This window comes from Mugil cephalus, chromosome 3 (genome assembly GCF_022458985.1).
Source record: "Mugil cephalus isolate CIBA_MC_2020 chromosome 3, CIBA_Mcephalus_1.1, whole genome shotgun sequence".
Classification (NCBI taxonomy): Eukaryota; Metazoa; Chordata; class Actinopteri; order Mugiliformes; family Mugilidae; genus Mugil; species Mugil cephalus.
Window position 1 is genome coordinate 4,723,290 of NC_061772.1, and position 12,550 is coordinate 4,735,839.

At 41.8% G+C, this 12,550-nt stretch overlaps 1 protein-coding gene across 2 annotated transcripts in view; it reads left to right on the forward strand.

The window, feature by feature from the left end:
* Nucleotides 1-12,550, forward strand: part of ccdc102a (coiled-coil domain containing 102A) — a 36,320-nt gene that overhangs the window by 12,394 nt on the left and 11,376 nt on the right. For both annotated transcript variants that reach the window (XM_047581099.1, XM_047581101.1), the window contains exons 2-5: nt 4,890-5,340; nt 5,503-5,889; nt 9,914-10,164; nt 11,849-11,957. In XM_047581099.1, coding sequence (XP_047437055.1) covers nt 4,990-5,340; nt 5,503-5,889; nt 9,914-10,164; nt 11,849-11,957 — 1,098 coding nt within the window. In that variant the 5' untranslated portion in view covers nt 4,890-4,989. The remainder of the gene's footprint in view (nt 1-4,889; nt 5,341-5,502; nt 5,890-9,913; nt 10,165-11,848; nt 11,958-12,550) is intronic.

Below are 12,550 nucleotides of genomic sequence, written 5' to 3' on the forward strand. Positions count from 1 at the left end.
CAGTTTTCCATGTCTCTCAAACTCGATTTACATCTATATGATTATCTAACATTTTTTTGAATTTGGAGTTTTGTAGAGTTGCCTAAGGACCTGAGGAAGTAGAGCGTAATAGATTGTGTTTAGACATATTTTATAGCCATTGTTTGTTGTGTTTCAGTCCCTCGTTTACTTTTAAATTTCTGGATACACTAGGTAAAAACTATAACACTTATTAAGTCTGGCTTTAAAAAAAAATCCAAACCTTTATAAACACGTGATTCCAAATGATCTTCGGTTGTTAAATACAATATCAGTATATTCACATAATCCTTGGATTGAACTTTTAAAATGCATAACATTTCAAGTATCCTCTCATAAGAAGTCTCTCTGCAGTCTTGAAAGACTATCCAATAAAATTAGTGCTGATGTGTGGCAAAAGTTTGGTTAAAAATGTCTGATGACAGATAAGAGAAGAGCGAAGCAAAGCAGCCGCAAAGCCATGTTCAAGATGAGCCAACTAAAGATAAAATAATGTGGAAATATCTGGAACTGATAACAACATTAGTCATTAGTTTAAACATTCGTTTTGTGGAAATCTCTCTCAAAAAAAAAGCAAACGTGTTTTGAACCTGAAATATCTGTAAGTGAATCAGTTGGAACCTTGTGAATCAGAATCAATCAGTTCAGGAAATCATTAGTGCTACCCAGCTCTGCTACTGATGGCATCCAATATTGAAAGTGTTCTTTTCTCGTCCCTTCTCTGTTTCTCTCTCTGTCCCTCCCAGTCCTGTTGAATAAGTCATGATAATGTGATACTGTTTCACCAGACTGTGCTGATCTGGACAATGACACCTAATGCTTCTTTCTTTCTGCTGCGTTTAGCTCCGTGGATTAGAAGAGGCTTGCAGCCTCAGTAAGTTTGACCCTGTGTGAAACCAGTGCCTGCTAGCGCGTTCTGTGTGCACAGTGCATGTTTGAGTTACTGCGTTTCTCTTTGCATGTAGGGCGTATGCTGCGTGGAACCGCAGGATGTGTGTGTGCATGAGACACAGAGGCCGCGTCATAGTTTAGGAATGTACTGTGTAATTTTCTACAGTGTACCCTCTCATTGCAACACCTGGGGTCCCATAGTGCATGAGGCTTTTTTTTGTTTGATAGTTTAACCTAGACATATGAGAGTTTTTTTTAAATCCAGGGTTATCCAAGGTTTACAGACATTGTGGGTGTATCAGTAAGTCTCCTTTTGGGATGGGGTCAGATTTCCTTCATTTTTTAACATTGGCCTTAAGGCTGTAGTTACAACACCCCATCCTTCTTGCAGTTTGGGTAACCTGACAGCTCTAATACAGTTACGGACACACCCGGTGGCAGAGAAGAATCTAGTACTAATATGTGTCCTGAGTGATGCAATTTGCTTTTACTCTTATGAAGTAGAAAGGTATTTTATGTTTTTGTTAGGAGATTTTTTTATAACTTGTTTAGTAATGTGATGATAATATATAATGTTCAGGATGACCCTGTCAAGTTCTTATGGTTCCCAGTCTGATACCACTCTTTAAATGTGCCCAGTCCAATCTCAAATAAACAAAGAGTCCTCCCCAGAAGATGTCTAACAAAGCTAATGTAGTGAGGAGACATCTAGTGTTCTTTTCACTGGTGAGGACTTGCCATCATCACCTTCCCCACAGGGGACGGAACTGAACAGTGGCTCAGAACTGCAAATTGAAACTATTGGTGAATTGTTACACCCCATAAGAATTATTTTTGGTGTGTGTAGGTATGTACTGTGTTGTGTAGCTATACTTTCAGTCTAGAAAAAATTACGTGTGAGAATGAGGAAACAAGATATAGCAGAAAATAAAGACAAAAACTAACAAAGGAGTATTAAAGTAAAAATGAAATGGAAAACGGATACCGGGGATAAGGACCATAGTGGAACCAGAGTGGTACATCAGGGTTAGGTCAGCCAGTGAAGCAGTACTGTGGATTTTTGTTCAGTTTTTCTTATTATGAGACTGAACATTTTGCAAGTCTAAGCCGGCGCCATACATACTGGGTCCTTTTTAAAAACTACCCCACCTATAGTGAACAGCTTTAAGTAGAGTTGGCAACTCAACCCAGGGGTGATTTGACAAATTTGCAAGACGGTGCAAAATTAAAAAGATGTCAAATGTGTTAATAGCACCAGTGTAATAAAAAATAAAAATGCAAAGTCGCAAGTGGTGTGAAATGTTGAATTTTTGTGTAGATTCATAAAAGTGACACCGTGCTAACCTGCTACAGCTGATTGACAACTGGTGCACTGCCAGAATGTTGTGAGTTGAACCTGCTCTCTAGAATGTTGCACGCTTGATAGTGTTGACCTGCCACTCACTTATATTTGAGTTTGGCACTCACACTCAAGAGGTTGTGGGGCTTTCCATTCCAAGAGTGTTCGCATATGTTTTTATGTGCTGTTCAGAGGCAAATAGAACTTTATTATACAAAATGGACAAGCACTTTAAAGCCACTTGAGCAGGTGAAAAATCTGAGGCACGTAAGTGTTTGTCTAGCAGTCAAATCTGAAGTGTAAACTCACACTGTACTCCTGTAGCACTGCATTCTCATTCAGACCAGACAGTAGTCCAGAGTTGGCTTAATGCAGTGATTTTTCAGTTGTCTGTCAGCAAAACAGCAAAACTAATGCTATCTAAATAGGTACTATGGTCCTTACTGTACATTTCTTTGAATTAGAATTAGAAAACCTAGTAAGAGTAAAGAGTGGACTGTATAAAACATACATAATAAAATAAAGAAAATTTTTCAAGCTCTGCCTTGAAGTTGGGAAATCTCTCACCAGCAAAAGAAGAACTCTCTATCTCTTCTCTATCATCTCAAGTTTTGGTACATATAAAACAAAGTTAAAAAGACAGGCAACTGAACTTGTTTGAGTATTCTTGAAGGTCTTTCACCACTCACCCGAGACCCTTCTTCAGTTCAAAACTTCAGTTGGTGAAACATATTCAAGAAAACTCAAAAGAATGTGTGAGAGTTGGTTCTGAACATTAATCAGTCAGGTTTGGGCTGTATAGCATATGGCCAGCAAGGGCAGATGTTCTGTGAAAGAGTTTATTATCCCGTGTTTTGACCCACCCATTGGCTTTGCATTGTATGGGCCCTGTGATGTCAGAGGAGAGGGGTCACATGGAGGGCGTGCAAAGAAAGAGGAGAAAGCTGGAGAAAAGTAGTAAAAAAACTCAGTCCCACCAGTGATCAACATGTTTTAAGGCAGGCTTGAGGAAGTGTGGTCCTATCCTTTAAAGGCCTCAATGATTTAGTGCTGTATATTTCAAGGTTTCTGCAAGAAAAGTATGGATAAATGTCGTGCCACATTTCAAAACTGAAAGAAAGCTATAAAATATTGAAACCTAGCCTAGGAAGCTTGGAGTCTATATAAAAGGATTTGTCAGCTTGAATCTCTTGCATGATGTTGGTTTGGTAATGGGTCTAAGTTTTCTGACAGGCTACCATCAGTCCAACAAGCAGTGATTACCAGACGTAGATCTACCAACGCTTGGCCACTGCCAAAACACTATAATGGATCTTTGTTCATAGTTTTTCTTTAATTATAACAATTTCATATATATTATCTATCAACCAGCCCTGGATTTTTTGTTCATCTAACCACATTGTGGTTTTAGTTTAGTTAGTTTTAGTTAGGTACTGAAACAGCACAGCTCATATGCTACAGTTACAGTTATAAATCACCATTGAGATCATTCTACAAAATAAGATGAAATAAGACCATCTCTCTGCCACTGTTTGATGAAGTGTCAGCTCCTACTCCACTTACAGCTGACTATTTATCAATGAACCAACAGATGGAATAATATATATATGCATTACTGATTTGAACAAAACTGGAATAAAATGGCAAACAGTACATAAATGCCTTTCAATGATAGTAGTCCCTTGTTGGACATACGTCTAACCTGTGCAGTTTGAAACAGGTTTTAACGTGTCCATTCAGTTCAATTCAATTGTGTCAAGGGGCTTCACAGCACTCAGAGCATGAAATCTATGGCAAAAACATAATCAAACCTTGAGCAGAATCCAACTCATACGAGGGGGGCCATCTGTTTGTGGTCAGCTGTCTGGAGAGTCAGAAACAAAAGAGGGAGATGGGTGAGGAAGACAGAGGAGACGAAAGAAGGAAAAGAGCTTCAGAGCTAAAGCATTCATGCAGCATATAACTTGATTCAAACTAGAGTATATTATACTAGGTAATGCATAATACATTGGGAGATTGGTAATATATGTAAAAAATAATGAATAGAGCTAGCACTGATGTCCCACTACCATTTTCTGTATACAGTATACAAGCTGGTTGGTCCATCACTGAACCGGGTTCTTAAATCCCTCTCTGGTTTACAGTTCAAGACAACGCCAATCACAGGTGTTTCTTCAAATGTTCATCTGTAATAGAGTTCTGGTTCTTCTAGACAGACACTTTCTCTTGTTTTTATATAAAAAGTGGTTCTTTAGTCTAGACAAGTTAAGCGTTTGTGCTGCTCTGGAATCAGTTTTGTCCGGTCCAAGCATGGGGATGTGGTTCAAAATTAGGAACCTGTTCGAATGCCCTTGAATTGTCTTGGAAGTGAAGGAGTAAGAGCAAGACCAGTGGTGGAAATGTCTCTGATAAGTCTAAACAGAGTCAGGACTTGAAATCCCTACAGCACTGGTTACAGTCGCTCACATGAGTATCCTTTAAATGTCACAGAAATGATTAATGCGTGGTGAATCATATGGCTGCTGCAGTGTTTCACCAATGCTCGATGCTTTGCATTAAGATGCACCAATGCACAAAGCTACAAGTGTTGCTTCTGACATTTGATTAATGTTCTATCTTGTTTCTGTGTTTCTGTCTCCAGGATGATCAGTGACTGAAGAGGAGGATGCTGTTCTGAGTCTCTTTACCTACAATCCCCCGCCGCTTCACCCCTGTTACTCGTCCACCGCATTACCTCCATCATGAATCATACCTCCAGCCCCCACCTATCCGAAGGTGGCAAGTCGGTTGGAGGTGGCCTGCTGTGCAGCCTGGGCCTGGGATCTGATAGGGGGATCTGCTCCCCGGACAGCCTCACCCACACCCCTAGCCCTACTGGAGGAACGCCCAGCTCCAGCCCCCCACTCCTGCTCTCGCCTGGGCTTGGGGGTCTCGGGTTGGGGGCCATGGACGGGGCGGGAGGCGACTGGGAGAGCAGAGAGGAGCTGAGGCTCAGAGAGCTGGAGGAAGCCCGGGCCAGGGCAGCCCAGATGGAGAAGACCATGAGGTGGTGGTCGGACTGCACCGCCAACTGGAGAGAGAAGTGGAGCAAGGTGGGATTATGTTCACTGAACCCAGGAAGAAATCATATAGAATATCTCAGCAAAATTTGTAGACATTTCTCAAAGCGTCTAGGAAATCGCTGAGCCCTTTTGGAAATAAAAATGTATCAATCATCTTCATATGTGTTTACAATTTTGGGATGTACTTCCTAGGTCCGAGCAGAGCGCAATCGAGCACGTGACGAGGTGCGTCAGCTGAGGCAGCGCCTTGACACCCTCACCAAAGAGCTGACCAGTGTCCGTCGGGAGAGACAGGAACTTGCCTCGGAGAATGAGACCCTGCGGCAGGAAGCGCTGCATCTCCGTGGCGACAACACGGCGGCTCCTGCTCCAGCCGCCGCTTCTCCCGCTTCCTCCCCTGCACACCCCCGTTGTGCTTCCTCCTCCTCGTCTCCGTCCATCCCCCCCTCTTCCCCGTCTTCCTCCGTCTCTTCCTCTCAGGTCCACACAGACGGAAAGTTGGAGAAACCCCCAGGTTCTCCAGAACCAGAACCAGTAAGAGATGTCGACTTGGACAGGAAAAGGATGGGTCAGCAGAAGGTGAGTCTGTGAGGTGTTTATTTTATTTATTCATTTTTTCTTAAATTGATGTGTTGGTGTTGTGATTCAAAGCTTACCTCAAGACAAAAACATTCACGGTCATTCAGATAATGACCACAGAAAATGCTGCAAATACAAAGTGCAAATTTCTGTCTGACTGACTCAATTTTCCAGAGTGATGTACTTCCACACAGCACGTTTAGTCACAGTGACTTGGCTTCTTCTTCTTCTTCGTTTTTTGGCCGCTTTGATGCTAGCCAAAAGCCATTAAAACAGAAGAGGAAGAAGAAGTAGTCTGGGCACTACAGGGACGTGGTTTTGGTTTATGGTGGAGCTAAAATAACTACAAAAGATTGGGCTTGGTTGAGGCCAATCTGATCCAATCATTATAAAGCTGCCTGGACGGGCCCCAGTCCTGATCTCCCAATAATGATCAGGACATCCCCATTTATACTGTATCTCAAACGGTTCAGCAGTTAACTGTGTAGCACACAAATCCCCACAATCCAAACTTAGCATATTAAACACACTAACTGCAGATCAATATTGGGCCAGAGCATTCACAGAGCTTGCACTGAGATGACAGTGGTTTCTTCCCTTTTAGCCTTCGGCAGAAGTCAGCTTATATTGTGGCACCTGTCAGCTTGTGGCTGGCCTTTTAGAAAGACAGAAAAAATAGGAGTAGCTTAAAAAAGATACGAGTCAACGCACACGTGGTACAAGCAAGATTTCACAAGTATAAAGTATGAATATGAAATGTACCATGAGCAGAGTAGAAAATTGTGGTTAACACTTTAAAAGGTTTGGACCAGCAACTGACACTGGGCAGATTGATGTGGCCAGCAGCTGCAGATCAGTAATGCGTAGCTCCATGGAATAACACAACTCAAAAGCCAGAGACACTTGGAGATAGAGACAGAAAATCAATGACACGCAGTCATAGATGACAGCATAGATGAATGGAGAGTGAACGAGCGGTGAGTAGAGGAGAGGTGCCTGGCCCACCAACAGAGGAGCATTCCCAACCTATGGCAGCAAACATGGGGATGGTTCAGGATCACATGAACCACCTCTGATTATACACTTCTTAAAAGAAAGTTATAAGCCTCATCTTGAAAGTAAATAATGTCTGCTTCACAAATTCAGAGTGGTAGCTGGTTCTGTAGGAGAGATTCCTGGTGGCTGAAGGATGTATCTCTCATTCTCCACTAGAACGCCTGGAGTCTGAGAGCAAAGTGTTCCACTGAAATAACATAGCAGCTTAAGTTTTTAAGCTGCAGTGGAGCTCTGTCTTTAGAGGATATTATATGTAATGCGAGGACCTCTAAACTTCATTATGTTTCTTGAAAATGTTACACTCCTCATCCAAGAGGCTTAATCAGTTAAGGAAGGTTTAGAGCCCATCATGACCCGAGGAACTGGAGTGGAGTGATTGCTAAGATTTCCCTGTTTATGCTGTAGATCTGTGCACTCCTTTCTCTGTACTGCATTGATTTGCTTGTGTCTGAGATTTTATGGAGATAATGCCACTGAATTTCTCAGATACTCGTGGAGTGATAATGTTGTTGCGCACGTCTGTAAAGGTTCTCAGTCATCCAGGTCACAGTAGATCCAAAAACACTAAAGAAGGGCAGCTGTTTCTCCGCTCATCCAAGAAGCTTCTTCAGTTCTAAGGACTGGTGGGGAGTTGAGGTTTAAACTGGAACATCTGTGGGTGTTACTCATCAGAAACTTGATAACTAGTGTCTGTTAGCGGCTGGATACTTAGCTGTAGTCAGAGAAAACCGTTTGACCCCGTCCTCTTTCTCCAATGAATGGTTTGCTAATGGCCTGTTATCAGTCAGAAGCTCCAGTCTCAAGGTGTGGATGAATATGAAACCTCTTGGGGACAAAAGTTCAAACTGTAATGTAGATTATATTTCATTTCTTCTTCCCCCCACCCCCCGTTCAGAGAAGGATTCTCCAATTTGTGCTTGCTATATTTCCCTCTCTGTGTCCCATTGTAGTGATTCTTTGAGATCTCCCTTTTTTACCTGATGAAGGCCCAGCTGTTATAACCACAGGTTTCATGTGCCTCTTTATGCGTATGTCCCTTTATTTTACCCCTTGTCTTATTGAGGACATTCACAGCCCAGTGTGTGAGGTTCTGATCACCCCTAGCTTAAGCTCTAGCGGATGGTACTACATTCAGGTTGTACAGTTCGTGGGCAACCAGTGGCTGCAGAGGTGGTCTTGGAATGGTGGTTAACTGTTGCTCACACACAGCATAGCCTCATTTCCTGTCTCTCTCCATTGTTCTGGTTCTCACACACTGAGTACTTCCACATGTGGCACAATAAGCCTTCCAGAGATCTGTTACACGCCGGCTCCCTCTGCTGGGGATTACCTGTAATGACACTGGTGTGATCGCCACTGTTCTCCATGTGGCATATCTCAACTTTTATTAATGCATGTAGTTTTGATCAAGCATGGTACATGTTTTCCATGTCTAAAACTGGTAAATGCAGCCATCATTAGTACAGATGACACTGAAAGGCATTAACGACATCTCAGAGCATTCAGAACTACACATTTTGTAGACTTGTAGAAAATATTCACAAACTTATAGTGCTAGTCTCTTTCTCCAACCACCGACTATTTGTCAAAGTCTTTCACGCCACCATTTTTCACTCAATGCACTTTGCTTGTTGTCGATGACTTTGGTGGTTGAGTGTTTACAGAGAGCTAATGTTGTGTCCTTTGTGTGTTCAATTAGTTCTTCATCCTTGGTCTGTAGTGATTCAGTTTCATATCATATCCAATCAGGCCAGAGAGTAGAGCCAGACATTTTTTAAAAGTTAAATCTAAAAAAAAGAAAAAAAGAAAAGTGAATAGCTTTCCAGCAATGTATGAAACAATGTAGACACTGCTAGACCACACATCACCCGCTCTGCTCATCTGTTATGCATATGGAATAAGTAATGGAGTCAAAATGCATTTTGTTACAAGTTTCTTTCTAAAACTGCATCTGTAATAGTGTGAGACTGACCAATGAACTAAAAATGTGAACTCAACAGAAAGTTGGCGTGTGATTGAATGAAAGATTTAAAATGTGCAATGTAAGTTTGTACAGCCATCAATAACAAAACTCTGTGGGAGACTTGGAGGATGCATCTTGCTGTTTCTGGCAATTCCATGGTGTTTTTTTAGTAGTGTCATTATTAGGTCAGAGTTATTATCTACTATAATTATGGGCATGAAACTTAACACATGGTAATGATTAACAGAAATCCATAGGACTTTGGTGTTTTTTCATGGTTTATGACCAAATACTGTATCTTCAGAACATTTTCACCAGAGCATCATTACTTTCTGAGAACTCTGAAAGTCTGGATTGCAAACATCTTAAAGAAACACCCAGAGTTATGAAGCCTGTGGGAGACCAAGCACTAATATTTTACATCTGGCAGATGTTGGAAAAGATATACAATGGAGAGGAATTGATATTAATACGGTTTCAGTGCCAAATCAGGCAGATTTATTGTGTGAGTAGGAGTAAGAGCTCTACATTTCCATTGAATTTCTGTTAATGCCATTGAAAATGTTTGTTATGAGAACTCACTCCAAGTGCTGCCGTGAGAGCACGTTGGCAGAACCTCAGATAAGTGGATGAATGAAAGACTCTGATTTACAGCCTTGGTATGAAGGGTCAAAAACAGACTGGATGCATACAAGAGAGTGTAGGTAGTTTGGGCTGAGAATGAAATCAGCACTCTGCTGATGTTTTTGTTAGGAGCTATGGAATATAGTCAACATCTCGTTTAAATCTGCATTTATTATGTTATTATAACCATTGTATATGCCAGTATACGCCTGTATTTCCCAGTAGTATATGTTTGAATTTAAGGATAAATTAATTATGACACTGCACTCATTAAAACATGATTCCTTACATTTTGATATCTGGATTTCAGCAACATACCAATGAGCAGTTTGCCTTTCGTATGGACTGACCGGTCTAATTTTGTTTTTCCTACTCTGTCAGGACCTGGAACTGCTGGAATCCGTCCTGTGTCCCAGGAGCCCAGGCGCTGACGCTCAAGATACCTGGAACAGTCACAGTGGGAGCAGTGATGTTAATCTGGCTGGCTCGCGCTCGTCGTCCGGACTGAGCCGGCAAGAACGCAGCAGGCAGCTGTGGGAGGACATGAGCATGGTGGAGGAAGACTCCAGCAAACTTAACGCCCTGCAGCTTCGCCTGGATGAGTCACAGAAAGTCCTGCTGAAAGAGAGAGAGTAAGAGGAAACTCCAAACTGCTGGAGCTTTAGCATAGATATGATATCTGAAAGAACATAATGGGATGTAACCTTCATGATACTATCTGCTGTCATCAACTATCTGCTACATTGTAGGGAGGAAATACACTTGTTTCCTCTACTACATTAATATAACATACTGCATGTATATAAGTAGTGCAGTACATTCTAACAAACATAAACTACAGAACAACACATCAATCAGGCATAACATTATGACCACTGACAGGAAAATTAAGTCTTGTGACAATTCAATGTTCTGCTGGGAAACTTGCACCTGGAATTCATGCAGATGTGAATTAGACGTGTAGCACCCACTTAGACCAGACCAGACACCCCCACCCCACAGCAATGACACTCCTTGATGGCAGAAGCCATCCCCAACAGGATGCAGCCTGACACACTCACACAAAAATGCTTTAGGAACAACCTAAAAAACACAAACAACAGCACAAGGTGTTGACCTGGCCTCCAAATCCCAAACTGATCAAGTATCTGTGGGAGGTTCAACAGAGGCCCCTCCCCTCAATCCATTGGTCCCAAAGGCCCCCCTGACAACACTCAGTGCATTTACATGCATGTAAAAAAACAAACAAAAAAAAAATGATTGCCTTAATCGGACTATAACAGGAGAACTTTGTGCATGTAAACACGTTACTCTGATTAAAATTGGAGTTATCATTATCCAATTGAAACACCCACATAATGCGATTGAATCAGACTTTTCAATTGGAAAATGTGTGTGCGCATGCTCCACGACCGCAGCGCTGGCGTGTGACCCTGTAACAAAAACATCCAAGAAAGCCGGTCGCAGAAGAGAGGAAGAGACACGGAGCCAGGATAGCGCGGATCTTACATTAAGTACAAGATGAAAAAAATGCACTTTTATCCGTCTGGTCGCTGTTTGAGATGCCGGTCCACCACATGAACGACTCTTGTTTATTATATCACGTAATAGGTCAACCCGGAAATCGGGTCGTATTAACGTGGTATTAACCCACTGAAAAGACACGTATCGCCACCTAGTGTGGAAGAGGAGAACAGTTATGCGATTTTCTTGCGCTGCATGTAAACTGGGACAAGGACTGTAGCGAGAAAGTCGAATTTTGAGCATAGCTCGATTAAGCTCTGCATGTAAACACACTGACTGTGTTGTCAGACACCACAGGACACCCTCAGAAGACCCATGTCCACTCTCTGATGAGTCACAACTGTTTTGTAGGAACAAAAGAGACCTACACAATATTAGGAAGGTGGTCATAATGTTATGCCTGATTGGCGTATGTTATAAATACATATGCATGATGTACTTTTTATTTTGAAGGACAGCACTTAAGTTTTAAGTTTTACACATCAACATCATTTAACTCTGTCCTTTTGTGGCTTTGAGAGATGTAACTAAAAAAAATTGTTGCATTATGGGAGACGTCAGCTTGGAGAAAAATATGTTGTCATTCTTCATTAAGCTATCCAAAAGGAGTCCACGTAGTGTGCATTGCCACAGAGCACATTCATGTATACATCAATCAACCAGCCAATTAATCAAGGAAAATTACCTTTGAGCAGACTCAACAAGGCTGACTCTAACACAAACCCACATGCAACCCTGCAAGACTCGCCTTTCAGATCACTAATGTGTGTTGTGTTTTTGTGTTTTTCCCAGAGACAAGCTGGCTCTCAGTAAGAGCATTGAGAGACTGGAGGCGGAACTCACTCAGTGGAAACTTAAATACGAGGAGCTCAGCAAGAGTAAACAAGAGGCCCTCAAACAGGTCAGACATCCATGTAGTTAAAGGCCAATATGTCCGTACGCGTCTTCTGCTTTACTGAGCACAAGATCTTCTACTACTTCCTGTCTTGACAGAATGGTCACCCTACAGATGGTTGAGTTTTGGAGTGACTAGGGGTTTTATTTACCTCAACTATAGAGAGCAACAGTCTAATACTAGGCCACTTTCAGGCTGGCTCTTCATTTTGAATGTCAACAAAGGGACTTATTTGTCACTTTATTTATGCCACACGGCAGCTTTTCTAATATTCAGACCTTTTTCTATTGGGTCAGACTTTTACTTGTTAGTTTACTTCTCCTCCAAAATAAATGGCATACCATCACTTAGTTCCTGGTATTAAACAGCAAATGTTAACATGCTAATGCTTGAAACCTGCAATACTGTAGGTGCCCACCATCATCAGTAAGTTAGAATGCTGACAGAAACCAGATGAAAATGCTGCTGTGACTCAGTACAACCTGAGCTGGCAGCATGAAAGCAGAGCCTTAGTCATGTTGATGTACACGTAGCTTTTTTAAAAATAATATTCAGTAATTGATAGCTAAAAGAGTAGAGATAAAACTTAAGCCCTCAGA